General features: G+C 43.5%; 1 protein-coding gene across 2 annotated transcripts in view; it reads left to right on the top strand.

The window, feature by feature from the left end:
- The window catches only part of DSCAML1 (DS cell adhesion molecule like 1), a 400,280-nt gene extending 378,201 nt beyond the window's left edge, over positions 1-22,079 (top strand). For both annotated transcript variants that reach the window (XM_066245669.1, XM_066245662.1), the window contains 7 exons: positions 15,059-15,214; positions 17,206-17,236; positions 17,393-17,511; positions 17,807-17,959; positions 18,563-18,757; positions 19,283-19,594; positions 21,072-22,079. In XM_066245669.1, coding sequence (XP_066101766.1) covers positions 15,059-15,214; positions 17,206-17,236; positions 17,393-17,511; positions 17,807-17,959; positions 18,563-18,757; positions 19,283-19,594; positions 21,072-21,547 — 1,442 coding nt within the window. In that variant the 3' untranslated portion in view covers positions 21,548-22,079. The remainder of the gene's footprint in view (positions 1-15,058; positions 15,215-17,205; positions 17,237-17,392; positions 17,512-17,806; positions 17,960-18,562; positions 18,758-19,282; positions 19,595-21,071) is intronic.
- The last annotated feature ends 720 nt before the right edge of the window (positions 22,080-22,799 follow it).

Below are 22,799 nucleotides of genomic sequence, written 5' to 3'. Positions count from 1 at the left end.
ATAAGGTAGTTCTATTTTCAGTTTTTTGAGGAACCACCATACTTTCTTCCATAATGGTTGTACTACTTTACATTCCCACCAACAGTGTATGAGGGTTCCTTTTTCTCCACAACCTCTCCAACATTTGCTATTACCTGACTTGCTAATAACAGCTAATCGAACAGGTGTGAGGTGGTATCTCATTGCCGTTTTGATTTGCATTTCTCTAATAGCTAAAGAAGATGAGCATCTTTTCATATATCTGTTGGCCATTTGTATTTCTTCCTGGGAGAAGTGTCTATTCATATCCTCTTCCCATTTTTTTATTGGATTGTTTGTTTGTTTGTTGTTGAGTTTTATGAGTTCTTTGTATATTTTGGATATTAGGCCCTTATCTGAGCTGTTGTTTAAAAATATCATTTCCCATTTAGTTGGCTGTCTGTTTATTTTGTTATCAGTTTCTCTTGCTGAGCAAAAACTTCTTAGTCTGATGTAGTCCCATTCATTAATTTTTGCCTTCACTTCTCTTGCCATTGGAGTCAAATTCATAAAATGCTCTTTAAAACCCAGGTCCATGAGTTGAGTACCTATGTCTTCTTCTATGTACTTAATTGTTTCAGGTCTTATGTTTAGATCTTTGATCCATTTTGAGTTAATTTTTGTACAGGGAGAGAGACTGTAGTCCAGTTTCATTCTTTTGCATGTGGCTTTCCAGTTTTCCCAGCACCATTTATTGAAGAGGCTTTCTTTTCTCCATTGTGTGTTGTTGGCCCCTTTATCAAAAATTATTTGACTATATATATGTGGTTTTATTTCTGGACTTTCTATTCTGTTCCATTGGTCTGAGTGTCTATTTTTCTGCCAATACCATGCTGTTTTGATTGTCGTGGCCCTATAATAGAGTTTGAAGTCAGGTATTGTTATGCCCCCAGCTTCATTCTTTTTCTTTAGGATTGCTTTGGCTATTCGGGGTTTTTTATAGTTCCATATAAATCTGATGATTTTTTGCTCTATTTCTTTAAAAAATGTCATTGGAATTTTGATGGGAATTGCATTGAATTTGTATATTGCTTTGGGTAATATAGCCATCTTGATTATATTTATTCTTCCTAGCCAAGAACAAGGTATATTCTTCCATCTCATTATATCTTTTTCGATTTCCCTTAACAATGGTTTATAGTTTTCATTATATAAGTCCTTTACATTCTTTGTTATGTTTATTCCTAAGTATTTTATTTTTTTTGTTGCAATCGTGAAGGGGATTATTCTTTTGAGTTCCTTCTCAGTTGTTTCATTGTTGGCATATAGAAAGGCTATTGACTTCTGTATGTTAATTTTGTATCCAGCGACCTTACTGTATTGGCTTATTGTTTCTAGTAGTCTTTTTGTGGATTCTTTGGGGTTTTGGATGTATAGGATCATATCATCTGCAAAAAGTGATACCTTTACTTCTTCTTTTCCGATATGGATGCCTTTTATTTCTTTGTCTTGTCTGATTGCTCTGGCTAGAACCTCTAGTACCACATTAAATAAGAGTGGAGAGAGTGGACAACCCTGTCTTGTTCCTGATTTAAGGGGGAAAGCCTTCAGTTTAGTGCCATTTAATATGATGTTAGCTGATGGTTTATCATATATGGCCTTTATCATGTTGAGATATTTTCCTTCTATACCCATTTTGTTGAGAGTCTTAAACATAAAATTGTGTTGTATTTTATCGAAAGCCTTTTCTGCATCTATTGATAAGATCATGTGGTTTTTGTTCTTTGTTTTGTTGATATGGTGTATTACATTAACCGTTTTACGTATGTTGAACCATCCTTGAGATTCTGGGATGAATCCCACTTGATCATGATGTATTATTTTTTTAATATGTTGTTGTATTCGATTTGCTAGTATTTTGTTTAGTATTTTAGCATCTGTATTCATTAGAGATATTGGTCTGTAGTTTTCTTTTTTTGTGCCATCCTTGCCTGGTTTTGGTATGAGGTTTATGTTGGCCTCATAAAATGTGTTTGGAAGTATTGCTTCTTCTTCAATTTTTTGGAAGACTTTGAGTAGAATAGGAACCAAGTCTTCTTTGAATGTTTGATAAAATTCGCTGGTATAGCCGTCAGGGCCTGGACTTTTATTTTTGGGGAGGTTTTTAATGGTTTTTTCTATTTCTTCTCTACTGATAGGTCTGTTTAGGCTTTTTGCTTCTTCTTGACTCAGTCTAGGAAGGTTGTATTGTTCTAGGAATTTACCCATTTCTTCTAGGTTGTTGAATTTAGTGGCATAAAGTTTTTCATAGTATTCTACAATAATTCTTTGTATATCTACGGTGTCCGTGGTGATTTCTCCTCTTTCATTTTGTATTTTGTTTATATGAGTTCTTTCTCTTTTTTCCTTGGTAAGTCTTGCCAAGGGTTTGTCAATTTTGTTGATCTTTTCAAAGAACCAGCTCCTTGTTCTATTAATTTTTTCTATAGTTTTTCTGTTCTCTAATTCATTTATTTCTGCTCTGATTTTTATTATCTCCTTTCTTCAGCTGGTTTTGGGTTGTCTTTGTTCTTCTTTTTCTAGTTCCTTAAGGTGGGAAGTTAAGTGGTTCACTTGGGCTCTCTCTTGTTTGTTCATATATGCCTGAAGCGATATGAACTTCCCTCTTATCACTGCTTTTGCTGCATCCCATAGATTCTGATATGTCGTATTGTCATTTTCATTAGTCTGTATATATCTTTTGATCTCTGCACTTATTTCTTCTTTGACCCATTCATTTTTTAAAAGTATGTTGTTTAGTTTCCACATTTTTGTGGGATTTTTTTCCTCTTTTTTGCAGTTGAATTCTAGTTTCAAGGCTTTATGATCAGAAAATATGCTTGGTACAACTTCAATTTTTCTGAATTTGCTGATATTGTTTTTGTGGCCCAACATATGGTCAATTCTTGAGAATGATCCATGTACACTGGAGAAAAATGTATACTCAGTCACTTTGGGATGAAATGTCCTGTAGATGTCTATCATATCCAGGTGCTCTAGTGTTTTGTTTAAGGCCACTATGTCTTTGTTGATTCTCTGTTTGGATGATCGATCTAGAGCCGTCAGCGGTGTATTGAGGTCTCCAAGTATGATTGTATTTTTGTCAGTTTTTGTTTTAAGATCAATAAGTAGCTGTCTTATATATTTTGGTGCTCCTTGGTTTGGTGCATATATATTAAGAATTGTTATGTCTTCTTGATTCAGTGTCCCCTTAGCCATTATGAAATGGCCATTTTTGTCTCTAAGTACTTTTCCTGTCTTGTAGTCAGCATTATCCGATATGAGTATTGGTACACCTGCTTTTTTTTGGATGTTATTTGCTTGGAGTATTGTTTTCCAGCCTTTCACTTTGAATTTGTTTTTATCCTTGTTACTTAGATGAGTTTCCTGTAGGCAGCATACAGTTGGATTTTCTTTTTTAATCCATTCTGCTACTCTGTGCCTTTTTATTGGTGAGTTTAATCCATTTACATTTAGTGTAATTATTGATACTTGTGAGTTCCCTATTGCCATTTTATATCTTGCTTTCTGTTAGTTTTGTGTCTTGTTTGATCCTTCTCTTTCGTTTTTCTATCTTTTGTTTTTATTTGGTTGTATTCCATACATCTTTCCTCTGTTGCTATCTTTTTTATCTCATGTGCTTCTGTGGTGGTTTTTTTAATGGTGGTTACCTTTAAGTAATGAAAAGGGTCCCTACCCTGTTCATTGTAGCGAACTATTTTGTGAGTACTTTTGCACTCCATCGTCCTTTGCTACTGTTAATCTCCGTCTTCTCCCCCTCTTTCTTTTTGTTGTTGTCACAGTTTAAATTTGGTTTTATTGTGTTCTTCTTGGAGCTTTTACTTGTGGCTCTGTTTTTTTTTTGTTCTTTGTATCTGATTGGAGAACCCCCTTTAGTAATTCCTGGAGTGGGGGTTTTCTGATGATAAATTCCCTCATCTTTTCTGTATCTGTGAATGTTTTTATTTCTCCTTCGTATTTGAAGGATAGCTTTGATGGGTATAGTATTCGTGGCTGAAAGTTCCTCTCTTTCAGGACTTTAAATATTGGGGTCCACTCTCTTCTAGCTTGTAGAGTTTCTGCTGAGAAATCTGATGATAATCTAATGGGCCTTCCTTTATATGTTGTATTTTTCTTTTCCCTGGCTGCCTTGAGAATTTTTTCTTTGCTGTTGGTTTGTGTCAATTTCATTATGATATGCCTTGGAGTAGGTTTGTTGGGGTTAAGAAAACTTGGAGTTCTGTTTGCTTCTTGAACTTGAGGCTTTAGTTCTTTCCACAGGCTTGGGAAGTTCTCATCAATTATTTGTTTAAGTATGTTCTCCATTCCATTTTCTCTCTCTTCTCCCTCTGATATACCTATTATTCTTATGTTATTCTTTTTGATGGAGTCAGATAATTCTTGTAGGGCTATCTCATTTTTTTTAATTTTTGAGTCTCTTTCTTCTTCTCTCTGTTGTGCCTCAAGTTGCTTGTCTTCGATTTCACTAATCCTCTCTTCTATCTGACCTGTTCTATTAGCTAAGCTTGTTACTTCATTTTTCAGCTCGTGAATTGAGTTTTTCATCTCTGTTTGATTTGTTTTTATAGTTTCAATTTCCTTGGACATATATTCTTTGTGTTCATGGAGTTGTTTTCTGATCTCCCTATATTGCCTTTCTGTGTTTTCTTGTATATCTCGGAGGATTTTTAGGATTTCTATCTTGAATTCTCTGTCATTTAGCTCCAAGGTTTCCAATATATTAAATTTTTTCTCCATAGATTTTTCCTCATCTAGCTGTGTTACCTCTCTTTCTTTTGTATCCATGATATTCGATTTTCTCTTTCTTAATGGCATCTGAGGGTGGTTTTGTTGATAGTATTAATGAGATTTAATAAAGAATAAAAAGTTAAAAAAAAATAAAAAAATAACAAATCGAAAAGAGTTGTTTTTTTTAAAAAAATTAATAATGAAATAAAGAAAAATAAAATAAAATAAAAATTTTTTAAAAAAGGAAATTATTCCCCCCCTCTTTTTTTCCTCTCCTCTCCTCTCCCCTCTTTCTTGAGAAAATCTTGTGGTGGACTGTGAGTTATAACAAACAATGCCTGTGATGGAGGGCCTGAATTGGGGAAAAGTAATAAAGGGGCAAAAAAGAGAGAAAGAAAAAAAAAAAAAAAAAAAAGGAAAAAAAAAAAAAAGAAAAAAGAAAAAAAAAAGAGCGTATGGACCCACAAAAAGCAAATAAGGAAAAAATTTGGGTCAAGAATAAAATGATTTGCTTTTAGGTGTTGGTTTTCTAAGAGTTATGATGAGAGGAATAAGAGGAAAATGGAAAAATGGGGGGACAAATTAAAAACTTACTATTGTATTTAGTGGAACAAGAACTAGATAATATGGAGAACCAGGGATGGGAGCACTGCTAGTGAGTTAAAAAGGTGAAGTAAAAACCCCCCAAAATGCCACAAACATAGGTTTGAGTCCCAGATAAGATAATTTGTTTGTTATTGAGGTTTGAATGAGAGGAGATGTAAAGGAGAAAGGAAGAAACTAATATAGAGGGAGAAAAGAAAGAGAGAGAGAAAAAAAAAGAGGGAACCACTAAAAGAAGAAAAAAGAAAGGAGAGAGAGAGAGAGAGTTAAGGGTTTTGGAGTGCAACCCTCATAGAGAGAAAGGAAGAGAAGAGAAATGATAATGGGAGATGTAACACTTATGGGTAGTGTAGTTCAAGGAGAGGAGAGAGTAAGACCGGTAGAGAGTTAATCGGCCAAATTGGAGGAGGAAAAAAAGGTCTCAAGAATGAAGATAAGAGAAACAAACGAACAAATATAATAAAATGGGATAGGTTATAAAGTCTGCAGATTATTCTTGATTTTGAGAGGTTATCTTCTTGCTTTTTCTTTTCTTTCCCTCTTCCTGGTCGGTGACTCTGTACCCCGGGTTCTGCCCCTTTGGCACGCTCAGGTAGAGGTTTGCAGTTGATAAGTCTCTATGGCAATGTCATGTATTGTGCTTTATTCTCGTTGGGAGTCGGGGCTCATTAGCATTTATAGGCTCCGACAGTGAGAGAGTCCGTGTTCCTGGAGCCTTTCTCCTAGTCTTTCCTTCCTCAATTAGTAGCCTGATAGTCCAGGTATGGGGTTGCTGCTGCCTCTGCCTGGATAGTAAGAGGCTCAAATTGCTGGCAACTCCCCACTCTATTTCCACTCAGCACAGGGCTCTGGGTAAGGCTCAGTCAGTCAGAGCTGCTAGCATAATCAGGCGGGCTTTCCGCCCACTCGAAGACCTCTGGCTCTGCCACTCTATCCGGTAACACAAGCGGGCGCCCACTTCTGGGGGGCGCTTGGAGGAAACTCTCACTCACTGTCTGCAACCAGGATATCCGGCCAGCAGTCTCACGCTCTGAGTGAAACCCCCAACCGCAGGGAAAAGTTGCAGCGTTGGAATTGAGTCTCGCTCCGTCCCCATGTGCGGCTTTTGCAAGGCGCTGGGGCGGCCCGAGATTCCGCTTTGGCCCACACAAAGGCCCCTGACTCTGCCCCTCTCTGCGATAACACGGGCGCGCACTGCCGAGGCACTCGGAGGAATCGCTCACTCCTTATCTGCACGCGCAAACCAGGATATGAGGCCGGCCGCGGTTCCCTCTGAGTGAAACAGCCTCCAGCACGGAAAATCTCCACCGTTGGGATTAGTTCTCACTCCCTCCCGTGCGTGGCTTTCCCAGGGCGCTGGGGCTGCCCAGAGACTCTGCCCTCAGCCCACAGAAAGGCCTCTGACCCTGCCTCTCCGTGGGGCAACACGGGCACCCACTTCCACGGCTTAGGAAGAAATCTCTCTTCCACTAACTGCGCACCGACCAGGAGACCGGGTAAAATGGCCGCTCCGCTTGTCTTTCTTTGTTTGGGTTTGGCGCGAGTGTTAGCTTGTATTGCCCGGGTTGCCACAGGATCAGATTTTCCTCGGCTTGGATCTCTGAGCCACAGCCTGGTTCGGCCGTTTTTGCTGCGGCGGCCTGGATCTATTCACCCCCTTTGCCCGCCTCAGTTTCTATATTCACAGTTACCAGAGAAAGCCGCCCTGTTTAGGTTAGTGAGGAAGGCGGAGCATTTCTTACTCCCTATTTCCTTCGGGGTTTGGTTATATATTTAGCCAATTTTTCACTCAATCATACCTTTGGGTGTATTGCGAAGAATCTGGAAGCTCCAAGTATAGGTTTTTCTGTTTCTGGTTGAAGATCTTGTTGAGTTTTGGGGGAGATTTATCGGTATCGCTTCCTACTCCGCCATTACTCTGACGTCATCTCCATTATATCTTTTTCTATTTCCCTTAACAATGGTTTATAATTTTCATTATATAAGTCCTTTACATTCTTTGTTATGTTTATTCCTAAGTATTTTATTTTTTTGTTGCAATCATGAAGGGGATTATTCTTTTGAGTTTGTTCTCAATTGTTTCATTGTTGGCATATAGAAAGGCTATTGACTTCTGTATGTTAATTTTGTATCCTGCGACCTTACTGTATTGCCTTATTGTTTCTAGTAGTCTTTTTGTGGATTCTTTGGGGTTTTGGATGTATAGGATCATATCATCTGCAAAAAGTGATACCTTTACTTCTTCTTTTCCGATATGGATGCCTTTTATTTCTTTGTCTTGTCTGATTGCTCTGGCTAGAACCTCTAGTACCACATTAAATAAGAGTGGAGAGAGTGGACAACCCTGTCTTGTTCCTGATTTAAGGGGGAAAGCCTTCAGTTTAGTGCCATTTAATATGATGTTAGCTGATGGTTTATCATATATGGCCTTTATCATGTTGAGATATTTTCCTTCTATACCCATTTTGTTGAGAGTCTTAAACATAAAATTGTGTTGTATTTTATCGAAAGCCTTTTCTGCATCTATTGATAAGATCATGTGGTTTTTGTTCTTTGTTTTGTTGATATGGTGTATTACGTTAACCGTTTTATGTATGTTGAACCATCCTTGAGATTCTGGGATGAATCCCACTTGATCATGATGTATTATTTTTTTAATATGTTGTTGTATTCGATTTGCTAGTATTTTGTTTAGTATTTTAGCATCTGTATTCATTAGAGATATTGGTCTGTAGTTTTCTTTTTTTGTGCCATCCTTGCCTGGTTTTGGTATGAGGTTTATGTTGGCCTCATAAAATGTGTTTGGAAGTATTGCTTCTTCTTCAATTTTTTGGAAGACTTTGAGTAGAATAGGAACCAAGTCTTCTTTGAATGTTTGATAAAATTCGCTGGTATAGCCGTCAGGGCCTGGACTTTTATTTTTGGGGAGGTTTTTAATGGTTTTTTCTATTTCTTCTCTACTGATAGGTCTGTTTAGGCTTTCTGCTTCTTCTTGACTCAGTCTAGGGAGGTTGTATTGTTCTAGGAATTTACCCATTTCTTCTACGTTGTTGAATTTAGTGGCATAAAGTTTTTCATAGTTTTCTACAATAATTCTTTGTATATCTACGGTGTCCGTGGTGATTTCTCCTCTTTCATTTTGTATTTTGTTTATATGAGTTCTTTCTCTTTTTTCCTTGGTAAGTCTTGCCAAGGGTTTGTCAATTTTGTTGATCTTTTCAAAGAACCAGCTCCTTGTTCTATTAATTTTTTCTATAGTTTTTCTGTTCTCTATTTCATTTATTTCTGCTCTGATTTTTATTATCTCCTTTCTTCGGCTGGTTTTGGGTTGTCTTTGTTCTTCTTTTTCTAGTTCCTTAAGGTGTGAAGTTAAGTGGTTCACTTGGGCTCTCTCTTGTTTGTTCATATATGCCTGAAGCGATATGAACTTCCCTCTTATCACTGCTTTTGCTGCATCCCATAGATTCTGATATGTCGTATTGTCATTTTCATTAGTCTGTATATATCTTTTGATCTCTGCACTTGTTTCTTCTTTGACCCATTCATTTTTTTAAAGTATGTTATTTAGTTTCCACATTTTTGTGGGATTTTTTTCCTCTTTTTTGCAGTTGAATTCTAGTTTCAAGGCTTTATGATCAGAAAATATGCTTAGTACAACTTCGATTTTTCTGAATTTGCTGATGTTGTTTTTGTGGCCCAACATATGGTCAGTTCTTGAGAATGATCCATGTACACTGGAGAAAAAAGTATACTCAGTCACTTTGGGATGAAATGTCCTGTAGATGTCTATCATATCCAGGTGCTCTAGTGTTTTGTTTAAGGCCACTATATCTTTGTTGATTCTCTGTTTGGATGACCGATCTAGAGCCGTCAGCAGTGTATTGAGGTCTCCAAGTATGATTGTATTTTTGTCAGTTTTTGTTTTAAGGTCAATAAGTAGCTGTCTTATATATTTTGGTGCTCCTTGGTTTGGTGCATATATATTAAGAATTGTTATGTCTTCTTGATTCAGTGTCCCCTTAGCCATTATGAAATGGCCATTTTTGTCTCTGAGTACTTTTGCTGTCTTGTAGTCAGCATTATCCAATATGAGTATTGCTACACCTGCTTTTTTTTGGATGTTATTTGCTGGGAGTATTGTTTTCCAGCATTTCACTTTGAATTTGTTTTTATCCTTGTTACTTAGATGAGTTTCCTGTAGGCAGCATACAGTTGGATTTTCTTTTTTAATCCATTCTGCTACTCTGTGCCTTTTTATTGGTGAGTTTAATCCGTTTACATTTAGTGTAATTGTTGACACTTGTGAGTTCCCTATTGCCATTTTATATATTGCTTTCTGTTAGTTTTGTGTCTTGTTTGATCCTTCTCTTTCGTTTTTCTATCTTTTGTTTTTATTTGGTTGTATTCCATACATCTTTCCTCTGTTGCTATTTTTTTTATCTCATGTGCTTCTGTGGTGGTTTTTTCAATGGTGGTTACCTTTAAGTAATGAAAAGGGTTCCTACCCTGTTCATTGTAGCATACTATTTTGTGAGTACTTTTGCACTCCATCGTCCTTTGCTACTGTTAATCTCTGTCCTCTCCCCCCCCTTTCTTTTTGTTATTGTCACAGTTTAAATTTGGTTTTATTATGTTCTTCTTGGAGCTTTTACTTGTGGCTTTGTTTTTTTTGTTGTTGTTGTTCTTTGTATCTGATTGGAGAACCCCCTTTAGTAATTCCTGAAGTGGGGGTTTTCTGATGATAAATTCCCTCATCTTTTCTGTATCTGTGAATGTTTTTATTTCTCCTTCATATTTGAAGGATAGCTTTGATGGGTATAGTATTCGTGGCTGAAAGTTCCTCTCTTTCAGGACTTTAAATATTGGGGTCCACTCTCTTCTAGCTTGTAGAGTTTCTGCTGAGAAATCTGATGATAATCTAATGGGCCTTCCTTTATATGTTGTATTTTTCTTTTCCCTGGCTGCCTTGAGAATTTTTTCTTTGCTGTTGGATTGTGCCAATTTCATTATGATGTGCTTTGGAGTAGGTTTGTTGGGGTTAAGATAACTCGGAGTTCTGTTTGCTTCTTGAATTTGAGGCTTTAGTTCTTTCCACAGGCTTGGGAAGTTCTCATCTATTATTTGTTTGAGTATGTTCTCCATTCCATTTTCTCTCTCTTCTCCCTCTGATATACCTATTATTCTTGTGTTATTCTTTTTGATGGAGTCAGATAATTCTTGTAGGGCTATCTCATTTTTTTTAGTTTTTGAGTCTCTTCTCTCTGTTGTGCCTCAAGTTGCTTGTCTTCTATTTCACTAATCCTCTCTTCTATCTGGCCTGTTCTATTAGCTAAGCTTGTTACCTCGTTTTTCAGCTCCTGAATTGAGTTTTTCATCTCTGTTTGATTTGTTTTTATAGTTTCAATTTCCTTGGAAATATATTCTTGTGTTCATTGAGTTGTTTTCTGAGCTCCCTAAATTGCCTTTCTGTGTTTTCTTGTATATCTTGGAGGATTTTTAGGATTTTTTTCTGGAATTCTCTGTCATTTAGCTCCAAGGTTTCCAATATATTAAATTTTTTCTCCATAGATTTTTCCTCATCTAGCTGTGTTACCTCTCTTTCGTTTGTATCCATGATATTCGATTTTCTCTTCCTTAATGACATCTGAGGGTGGTTTTGTTGATAGTATTAATGAGATTTAATAAATAATAAAAAGTTAAAAAATAAAAAATCGAAGAGTTGTTTTTAAAAAAAATTAATAATGAAATAAAGAAAAATAAAATAAAATAAAAATTTTAAAAAAAGGAAATTATTTCCCCCCCTCCTTTTTTCCTCTCCTTTCCTCTCCCCTCTTTCTTAAGAAAATCTTGTGGTGAACTGTGAATTATATTGTATTAAATAGAACAAACAATGCCTGTAATGGAGGGCCTGAATTGGGGAAAAATAATAAAGGGGCAAAAAAAAAAAGAAAAAAGAAGGGGGTATGGACCCACAAAAAGCAAATAAGGAAAAAATTTGGGTCAAGAATAAAATTATTTGCTTTTAGGTGTTGGTTGACTAAGAGTTAAGATGAGAGGAATAAGAGGGAAACAGGAAAGTGGGGGGACAAATTTAAAAATTACTATTGTATTTAGTGGAACAAGAACTAGATAAAATGGAGAGCCAGGGATGAGAGCACTGCTAGTGAGTTAAAAAGGTGAAGTAAAAAAAGCCCCAAAATGCCACAAACATAAGTTTGAGTCCCGGATAAGATAATTTGTTCGTTATTGAGGTTTGAATGAGAGGAGACATAAAGGAGAAAGGAAGAAACCAATATAGAGGGAGAAAAGAAAGAAAGAAAGAGAAAAAAAAGAGGGAACCACTAAAAGAAGAAAAAAGAAAAAAGAGGAGAGAGAGAGAGAGTTAAGGATTTTGGAGTGCAACCCTCTTAGAGAGAAAGGAAGAGGAAAGAAAAGATAATGGGAGATGTAACACTTATGGGTAGTGTAGTTCAAGGAGAGGAGAAAGTAAGACCGGCAGAGAGTTAATCAACCAAATTGGAGGAGGAAAAAAAATATCAAGAATGAAGATAAGAGAAACAAACGAACAAATATAATAAAATGGGATAGGTTATAAAGTCTGCGGATTATTCTTGATTCTGAGAGGTTATCTTCTTGCTTTTTCTTTTCTCTCCCTCTTCCTGGTCGGTGACTCTGTACCCCGAGTTCTGCCCCTTTGGCATGCTCAGGTAGAGGTTTGCAGTTGATAAGTCTCTATGGCGATGTCATGTATTGTGCTTTAGTCTCGTTGGCAGTCGAGGCTCATTAGCATTTATAGGCTCCACCAGTGAGAGAGTCCGTGTTCCTGGAGCCTTTCTCCTAGTCTTTCCTTCATCAATTAATAGCCTGATAATCCAGCTATGGGGTTGCTGCTGCCTCTACCTGGATAGTAAGAGGTTCAAAGAGCTGGCAACTCCCCACTCTATTCCCACTCTGCACAGGGCTCTGGGTAAGGTTCAGTCAGTCAGAGCTGCTAGCATAATCAGGTGGGGCTTCCGCCCACTCAAAGACCTCTGGCTCTGCCACTCTGTCTGGTGACACGGGCAGGCTCCCACTCCCGGGGCGCTTGGAGGAAACTCTCGCTCACTATCTGCGCGCACAGACCAGGATATCAGGCCGGCAGTCTCACACTCTGAGTGAAACCCTCATCTGCATGGAAAAGTTCCAGTGTTGGAATTGGCTCTCGCTCCGTCCCCATGCGCGGCTTTTTCAAGGCGCTGGGGCGGCCCAGGATTCCGCTTTTGGCCCACACAAAGGCCCCTGACTCTGCTCCTCTGTGGGATAACATGGGCGCACACTGCCGAGGCACTCGGAGGAATCTCTCGCTCACTATCTGCATGCACAGACCAGGATATCAGGCCGGCCGCCTCACCCTCTGAGTGAAACCTCCACCCGCACAGAAAAGTTCCAGCATTGGAATTAGTTCTCACTCCCTCCCCATGCTCAGCTTTCAGCTTTTTCAGGGTGCTGGGGCGGTCCGGAGATTCCGCTTTCGGCCTACACAAAGGCCTGACTCTGCCTTTCTGTGGGATAACACAGGCGCCCACTCCCAGGGCTTTGGAAGGAATCTCTTGCCCACTATCTGCACGCGCTGACCAGGGGATCGGGGAAAATGGCTGCCCCACTTGTCTTTCTTTGTCTGGGTTTGGCGCGAGTGTTAGCTTGTATTGCCCGGGTTGCCACAGGAACAGTTTTTCCTCGGCTTGGATCTCCATGCCACAGCCTGGTTCGGCCATTTGTGCTGCGGCCTGGATCTATTCACCCCCTTTGCCGCCTTAGTTTCTATATTCTCAGTTCCCAGTGAAAGCCGCCCTGTTTAGGTTAGTGAGGAAGGTGGAGCATTTCTTACTCCCTATTTCCTTCGGGGTTTGGTTATATATTTAGCCAATTTTTCACTCGACCATACCTTCGGGTGTATTGCGAAACATCTGGAGGATCCAAGGATAGGTTTTTCTGTTTCTGGTTGAAGATCTTGTTGAGTTTTGGGGGAGATTTATCGGTATCGCTTCCTACCCCGCCATTACTCTGACGTCATCATCTCCAGTTCTTTTTTTTTTTTTAACAGAGACAGAGAGAGAGTCAGAGAGAGGGATTGACAGGGACAGACAGACAGGAACAGAGAGAGATAAGAAGCATCAATCATTAGTTTTTCATTGTGACACCTTAGTTGTTCATTGATTGCTTTCTCATATGTACCTTGACTGTGGGCCTTCAGCAGACAGAGCAAACCCCTGCTCAAGCCATCGACCTTGAGTCCAAGCTGGTAAGCTTTGCTCAAACCAGATGAGCCCACGCTCAAGCTGGCGACCTCGGGGTCTCGAACCTGGGTGTTTCTGCATCCCAGTCCAACGCTCTATCCACTGTGACACCATCTGGTCAGGCTTTTTAAATTTTTTTTAAGTAAGAAGCAGGGAGGCAGAAATATAGACTTCCACAGGAGCCCCGACCGGGATCCACCATGCAAGCCCCAAACCGGGCGGGCAATGCTCTGCTCATCTGGGGTAGTTGCTCAGCAACTGAGCTATTTTAGCGCCTTAGGCAGGCCATGGAGCCATTCTCAGTGCCCAGGGTCAACTTGCTCCAACCAAGCCCTGCCTACAGAAGAGGAAGAGAGAGAGAGAGAGAGAGAGAGAGAGAGAGAGAAGGGGGGGTGGAGAAGCAGATGGTCACTTCTCCTGTGTACTGTGACTAGGAATCAAACCCGGGACATCCATATACTGGGCCCATGCTCTACCACTTAGCCAACTGGTCAGGACCTAAGCACACCAGTTCTTAATGTATATCAAGGAGGGGATACTCATGACTTTATTGACCTCCTGTTGTCCAGAACTAGTCACACAGTTCTAATCTAACTGCCAGGAAACTGGGAAGTCTAGGCGAACACATGGATATCTGGTGAGCACTAATGCATGTGCTCACACATGCACATATGAACACATGCACGCACGTGTGGGCACACATACATTAAAGGTGTACAGAAGGCTGCACTCACAGGGACCAGTGGCCACAAGCTACATTAAGTCTACCTGGGTGGTAAGGAAACAGAACAAAGTGGTACCAGAAGGGGATGACCTCAAACAGGAAAGGCTTCGTGAAGGAGAGAACTCTTAGGTGAGGCTTTGGAACAGGAAAGACCAGTGCCTGGCAGAGGCCCTGTCAGCAGGAAACTGTCACTGCTCACTGCAGGGACCCGAGGCCAGCAGACCCTGCCCATGGGAGTGGGGATCACGGAAAAGATGCAAGGTTTCTAGTGGCTTTTGTCTTCACCTGGGGAAGAGAACCCAGGATCCCACTGCCCTGACTACTCTCTAATTGAGATTTTCACCGTCTCTCCTTCCCCTCCCTACCTTACCAGCTGGGTGTGGGACTCTAGCCCATCATGCCACCCTTTAGGAATGAACGCTGAACTCCAACAGGCAAGAGACTCTGAGAGATTTGGGGATGATGTTAAAACAGGCTCAGGAGTCATCAATATCAAAATGTAGTATAAAACTACCCAACTGTTCATAGCTATCCTAATGGGACCAGAATTTGTGGGAGCAGAGGAGAAGGGCAGAGCTCTGCATCAGGAAGTGGAGCTCAGAGTGAGAACAAGGGCAGCAAGAAAGGTCAAAGGGCTCTCCCGCTCATGGGAATCTGCATAGCACCCAACTCATAGGGGACACATTACTCCTGTCTTCAACCCACTCAGGCACCATCCCTCCCATCAAGTCTGCTCAAGGTGAGGGGGACGACGTGAAGAAGCTGTTCACCATTGGCTGCCCAGTCATCCTGGCCACGCTGGGGGTGGCTCTGCTCTTCATTGTACGGAAGAAGAGGAAGGAGAAGCGGCTGAAGCGGCTCCGAGGTGGGGAGGTCTCCTTCCCATGGGCTTCCTGAGCAGGGGTGTTGACCCTCAGCCCCACTGGCCACCTGCCCTGGCTCACAGCAGGGGAAGAGAGAGTGCCTGTTACCCCTTGAGAAGAGAGCTGCCTCTCTAACCTCCTAAAACCTCCTTAGTGTTCACTGCTCCCTCCTTTCTGCCCCCAGGACGTTGTGCCTGACCTAACCAGGGCTGATTTTAGAGATTCACACTGGTAAAGCCATATTGCTTATTGAAAGATTTAAACATGTCCACGTTGGTGGTAAATAGATCTTGCTCCCTTCACTCCATATTTACCATTCTCTCCCACAGGATCCTTGTGACTTTTCTAGGACCCTGCCACTGGTGACTATCATGCAGGTGTTTTCCAGGACCTTGCTCAGTTATGACTGGACAGTTTCTATGCCACATCAGTTTTTAAATATTTTGAATAGCATTCCCTGTCCCATTGCCCAATAGTGCAGCCTGGGATGAATGGGTCTGATTTACCTTGATTTGTATAGTGTCTGGCACCTGCTAGTTGCTTAATAAATGTTCATCACTATTGAGTATTTGCTGTATTGTAGATACTGCCAGATATTGGAGATAAAAAGACAAATGGAGAAGAAACAATCCATGCCCTTACAGAGTTCATGTTCTAATATGAGAAGCCAGGATGCAATGATAGCATAGAAGAGGGAATGACTAACACTGCATAGGGTATTTAGGAGTTGGATGAATGGATGGTTCAAAGGATGGCTGGATGGTTGTTAGATGGGTGAATAGATGAATGAATGGGTGATTGGCTGGTTGGTTGGATAATTGGATGGATGAGTGGTTAGATGATTGATTGGATGATTAGATAGTTGATTGGATGGTTGGATGGAAGGATGTATAGATAGAAGGATGGTTGGAAGAATAGTTGAATAAAAGGTTTGACTGATAGATAATTAAATGGATGATGGTTGTATGGATAGATGGGTGGAGAAGTGGATGGATGGATGGATAGGTAGATGGATAGCTGGTTCAATGAGTAAATGAATGGTTGGTTGGATAAATGGATGATTGTATATATTGATGATTGAATGGATGCTTGGATATATAGATATATATTTAGATTGATAGATGGAATGGTTGAATAGATGAATGCATAATTGGATAGATGGTTGGAGAGATAGTTGGATGGGTTGATGGTTGAATAGATGGATGACTGGGTAGTTAAATTGATGGATGATGGATGAACAGTTAGATGGGTGAGTAGTTAAGTGTGTGAATAGTTGGATGGGTGGAGTAACACATATTAGGACTAGTAATGAATGGGTGAATGGGTGGTAGTTGGGGGCTTGGATGAATGCATGCAACTAGACTCACTCTGACAGATCATTCTCAGTTATCAGCAGTCTAATGGATTAACCAGGACCTTTGCTTCTCCTCTCTCACCAATGTCTAACCTGAGAGTCCTAATTCTATTCAAGGACACTCTGAAATAAAACAGGGGGCCCAAACCCATCCATGGATTTTTTTAAGGAATAGATGCTCTAGAGGAGGAAGTGAAGCCTTTTGGTTGATAGTCATCTGGGGCTACCCATTGGCCACCTCTATTCCATCTTCCACTCTCTCCTCTCCCAAACAGAGAACAAAGGATAGACCTACCATTCATGCCCACTTCCAACCTGTTCTGGTGTCTTGTTTAATTAAAGTTAATTCAGGAAGCAAATGGAGTTCTTTATAGACCCTCTTCTTTGGGAAGGACCTTTGTATTAAATAAAACTCTGAGGAAATGAAAACAGACCTGAGTCAAATCCTGAATTGGAAACAGTGAGACCTTATCATGTTTTAGACTGTTTTAGGGCTCCTTACATTCCTCTCTCTTCTTCCCAGGAGACCAGACTGGGCCCCAATTTAGGGAATTCTCCCACCTTGTCCCCACACCTCTTCCAATTCTGCTCCTACTCAAACTCCATTCTCACCCAGCCTCTCTTTCTACTGTTTTGCAGATGCAAAAAGCTTGGCAGAAATGTTGATAAGGTGGGTTTCATAGAGCTGCTTCCTCTCCCTCTTCTCTTCCTCCCCCCCACCCCCAGCCCCCACCCCCACCCCACCCCCACCCCACCAAGCCTCTAAAACTCCTCCCCCATCCCTTATGGCTGCTGAGTCACCCACCTCTAGCCCTTCTCCCCACAGCAAGAACAATCGAAGCTTTGACACCCCCGTGAAGGGGCCACCCCAGGGCCCGCGGCTACACATCGACATCCCCAGGGTCCAGCTGTTAATTGAAGACAAAGAAGGTATCAAGCAGCTGGGTGAGTAGCAGGAGCCACAAGCTCTCTGTCCTGCTCTGAGTGTGCTTCCCCAGCCACAGCACACAAAGGGCTACCACCAGCCCTCACAGCCTTGCCCAGGGTTCTAACTGAAGCCCTGTCGACAACTCAACAAACTTGAATGCATTGCAGTTTCTCTCAAGGGTTGTTTCTTTCTCTAAGAGAGAATTATCCTGGCCTTCCTAGGCCTCAGCATTGGATAAAGACAAAGAGACATTTGGGAATTAAAGATGGCGCCCAAGGGAAGGAGTCCTATTGATTGTTCTTTTCCCCCCAGGAGATGACAAAGCCACCATCCCTGTGGCGGATGCTGAATTTAGTCAAGCTGTCAACCCACAGAGCTTCTGTACTGGTGTCTCCTTGCACCACCCAGCCCTCATCCAGAGCACAGGACCCCTCATCGATATGTCTGATATCCGGCCAGGCACCAGTATGCATGACCCCCAGGGAAACAGCCCTCTTCCCAAACAGTGTGTCTTGGGCACAGCATGGGGCATTGGTGATATAAAAAACAGTAATGATAGAAAAGTGGGAGGAACAGCGTGGGAGAATGGAAAGAGCACTGGCGTTACGGTCTGGACACCTTCACTGCAGACTTGCTGTGTGACCTTGGGAACATAACAAACTTTATATCTCTGAGCCTTGGCTTCCTTACCGAAAAATGTTGAGAGGGTTGGATGTTCTTGCCCTCAAGGCCTTCTGCCTCTAGCACTGTAACTCTGGATGTAAGACTAGAATACATCAAGGACTGAAGAGGATAGTTGCAGCAGGATTAGAGGTGGCATTCTTCCCAGGCTGAAGGAAAAGATGGGGTAGGCAGAGAAAACCAGGATGCCGCCCACTGTCCCCATGCCTAGACACTCTCGCTCCTCTCCTTGGGGGCCAGCTGTATGGTCAGAAAAGGCCACATGCCCAGCATTCCCAAGGGAGTTCTTTGGCTGCTTCTGCCTCCTCCCTTGCTCCCTGCCGCCCTCTCTGCCCAAGCCCAGGTGCCCTCAGCTTGAGAGTGCTCGCTCTTGCCTCCTTCGTGTAGATCCTGTGTCCAGGAAGAATGTGAAGTCAGCCCACAGTACCCGGAACCGGTACTCAAGCCAGTGGACTCTAACCAAGTGCCAGGCCTCCACGCCCGCCCGCACCCTCACCTCTGACTGGCGCACTGTGGGCTCCCAGCACGGTGTCACTGTCACTGAAAGTGACAGCTACAGCGCAAGTCTCTCGCAGGACACAGGTGAGACTGGGGCCCTGCCTGTGTCCTGGTCACTCTCCCAGTTCCCCCACACCCAGCTCCACCTTCCACTTTCCCGACTCCTATTCCCCAGCCCTGGGGGCCGAGACACAGGTCAGTTTCCTTCCCAGCTGGTCACTGACTCACTGTGTAGATATGATGAAAACACTGGACCTTACTGAGCTCACCTGGTCAAGGACTGCAAGTTGTTTTCCCCCAAAATGTCAGAGAAAACAGTGCACATGACATTGGTTGGAGAAAGGGCTGAGTATTCTGGGTAGTTGCTTATTTTCAAGAAATGAAAGGTGTTTGCCCTTCATTAGCCAAAGAGCCCAATTCTGCCAGCACCACTGCCTTCACAGGGAGGGGGTGGGGAGCAGGGTCTTCGGAGCCTGGTACATCTATGGCCATGCTTTCAGATGGCTGCTGGGGTCAGGGGGAGGGGAACAGCTCAGTCTCATCTCGTGTACACCCTTCTTCCCGTAACCCACTTGTTGTTTCTTAACTCTATGCCTTTCTTCTCCCCAGACAAAGGACGGAACAGCATGGTGTCCACAGAGAGTGCTTCTTCCACCTATGAGGAGCTGGCCCGGGCCTATGAGCATGCCAAGCTGGAGGAGCAGCTGCAGCACGCCAAGTTCGAGATCACTGAGTGCTTCATCTCTGACAGCTCCTCGGACCAGATGACTACGGGCACCAACGAGAATGCCGACAGCATGACGTCCATGAGCACACCCTCAGAGCCCGGCATCTGCCGCTTCACTGCCTCCCCGCCCAAGCCCCAGGATGCAGACCGGGGCAAAAACGTGGCGGTGCCCATCCCTCACCGGGCCAGCAAGAGTGAGTGCCCAGACCACTTCCCTTGCCGTCCCCTGCCCCTGAGCCCAGTGGGCACTGGCTAGGCCTAGCCTTAACAGCATCTGGTCCTGCCAACTCAGCGGGGCTCCTTGGCATTGTAGGGAAGTACGAAAACAAGGACTTGGGAGCAAGCAAATCAGGGTCCATGTCCTGGGTCAACCTGCCCAACTTCCTTATTTGTAAAATGCAAATGATAGCATATACTTTTCATTGCTGTGATGACCATTAGAAATAGTATACAGACCTGGCACACTGTAGGTTCTCATTAAGTAGTGATCATTCCCTTAATCAGAAGCTATGTCAGGATGGAAAGAGAAGCCTATGGGGTCAGCTGCCCAATGGCCATTGGTCTCAGTGCTGGGTGAACTTAATTCAGACCCAAAGGGGCAATCCTGGCAGCTCAGCCCATGGTGGCCAGTGACCTAGTCTGACTTCAGGGGACTAGGCAGAGCATATGTCCCTTGGGGTTGGTGGGGCAGGTCTAGAATAAAGAAGGGATATATGAGGTAGAGTCCATCGGCATGTGTCGGGGCCATAGCACACAAGGCCCAGGTTGTCAAACCATTAGTTTGGTCTGGTCGGTACTGGCCTTGCCAAGTGGCCACGGTAACATGGTCATCTAGAGAAGAGCCTGGGTAACAGGCAGTCAGGATTTAGGAGACGAGCAGCCCTGAATGGAACCCCCACCCCTTCCAGCTGTGTGAATTTTGACAAGTTACTTAATCTCTCTGAACCTCAATTTCCTCACTTGTAAAATACAAGGGTAGTGGGGACTGAATGAGGTCATCTAAGGGGAGTTCACAGGACAGTGAACAGCACAGAGGCATGGTCGCAGGAGAGGGTCATGCAAGGGCAGAGGGGTCAGGATATGGAGACATTCCTCTGGAAGAAGAGGAGGCCAGGGAGAGGGAGGGGGGACACGAAGCTGATCTCAGACATCTGAACGGCTGCATAGGAAAAAGGGGGAGGCCTTGCTCTGTGGGTCCTCAAAGGGCAGAATCAGTTCAATGTGGGGAAGCGACAGGGAGCGACAGCCCTTTCCTTCCCAGGATAAAGAAAGCTTTCTGATGGCTAGCACTCTGTTGAGAAATTCTGGTCCTCAGAAGTGAGCTCTCTACCAGCTGAAGCTGAACAGCCGCCCACAGTGATCATTTAACAATAAGTATCAATTTTATTGATCAGCGGCTATGTGTGCCAGCCACTGTACCAAGAAACTTCCTCTACTTGATCTTATTCACTTCTTGAGTAATCCTGTAGGAAATATGATTATCCCCATTTCACAGATGAGTAAACTAAGGCCCAGAGAGGTCAAGTAATTGATCTTTCCTCATTCTTCTGTGGCCGTCCTGTGGACGGTCTCCGACGCCAGCCCAGGGAGGATATTGAGGGCAGGGAGTTGGTTGAACAGGTTGGTCCCTAGAGGCTCTGCCTCTCACGCCCTCTGCTTCTGTGATTCCAGGTGACTACTGTAACCTGCCCCTGTATGCCAAGTCGGAGGCCTTCTTCCGCAAGGCAGATGGGCGTGAGCCCTGTCCTGTGGTCCCACCCCGAGAGGCCTCCATGCGGAACGTGGCTCGAACCTACCACACCCAGGCTCGGCACCTGACTCTGGACCCTGCCAGCAAGCCCTTGGGCCTCCCGCACCCAGGGGCCCCAGCCGCCGCCTCCACAGCCACCTTACCTCAGAGGACTCTGGCCATGCCAGCCCCCCCAGCGGGCACGGCCCCCCCAGCATCCGGTCCCGCCCCCGCTGAGCCCCCTGCTCCCCCCAGCGCTGCCCCTCCAGCCCCCAGCACCGAGCCTCCGCGGCCCGGGGGCCCACACACCAAAATGGGGGGCTCCAGGGACTCACTTCTCGAGATGAGCACATCAGGCGTAGGGAGATCTCAGAAACAAGGGGCTGGGGCCTACTCCAAGTCCTACACCCTGGTGTAGGGGCACAGCCGGAAGAGCAGCTCTGCACTCGGACCTGCACCTCCGGCCCTCAGACACCAACTTGGCTGTTTCTCTGCATTATTTATATTAAACGGACAGACAAAACCAACGACAATGGGGGGAAAAAGACCCAAGTCATGAACGCTTGTACATAGAACTCTTTTGTACAAATGAAACTATTTTCTTCTTCTCCATGAAGCCAGGGCACAAGGAATTTGACAGTTCACGTCAAACCCACCCGCACCCACAAAATACGCGTGGAGAGATATATACATATATAGAGAGACAGGAGCACATCGACAGCTATGTATCTATATATTTCTCTCACCTTATTTTGAGACAGAGGCACAAAGACTCAGCAATCTTTCCCTCACCCTCACCCTCCCTCCAATCTAGGTGGTTTTGACAAAGACCAGAATCCCAACTCAGAGACACTGCATGCGATTTTACTGTTCCAAGAAAACCAGGAGTTGCTTCAATTTGCAGATGCTTATGTGTTAATACCTTTTTCTATGAAAAAAGACCCAGCGCTGTGTGCAATAAAAGGTTATGTTTCTACGTGGTGGCTTTTTCCCATCTGGTAAGGAGGGCCAGGGGGAGAGAGGAAGGAGAGGCCCCTGTACCAGACCATCATGTCTCATGGAGAGGTCTGGAGAAGAAGCCGGGGGCTCTAGCTCAGCTCATTAAGGTTTTCAGTTAGCCAAGGTGTGTCCTTGAGCACCTGGCATGATCTCGTAACAGAGACCAGCTGTGTGGCTTCGGGCACACTCTAAAACCCCTCTGAGACCCAGCTTTCTTCTCTATAAAATGAGGCAACTCTGGTGAGAGCTCAGGGGAGTCTGGTATGGGATCTGGGAGTGCCCACTCGCTTCTCTCCTGTGGGGGAAGCACAATGCAGCCAGGGGTTACAGCTGTGCCAACCACTACTGCAGGTAGGGATGCGAGCGGTTCCTGTGAACTGGGGGGCGGGGTCTATATACCCGAGGGTGGGGCCAGAGCCAGAAGTTCTGAGCTTACTGTTAGGACAAGGAGTCGAAGGGAGAGGGAGTGAGGTCGTCAGCAGTCAGAGATGTAAGAAGGGCTCGTGGAGGAGGTGGAAATGAGCTCAGCCAAAGAGACAGGCTAGAATCCTTTCTACCTGGTTTCAGAGGAGTCAGCAATTAGAGCATCAGGTGGAAGGAAATGTGTCCACACGCAGGTGTGCTGAGGAGCCATTTCTGTTGATGGTTGAGAGAGCAGCATGGGGAGGCGG

The sequence above is a fragment of the Saccopteryx bilineata genome, chromosome 1 (assembly GCF_036850765.1).
Source record: "Saccopteryx bilineata isolate mSacBil1 chromosome 1, mSacBil1_pri_phased_curated, whole genome shotgun sequence".
Classification (NCBI taxonomy): Eukaryota; Metazoa; Chordata; class Mammalia; order Chiroptera; family Emballonuridae; genus Saccopteryx; species Saccopteryx bilineata.
The sequence above is the reverse complement of the archived record's forward strand: the minus strand, read 5'-3'. Positions and strand labels throughout refer to the sequence as shown.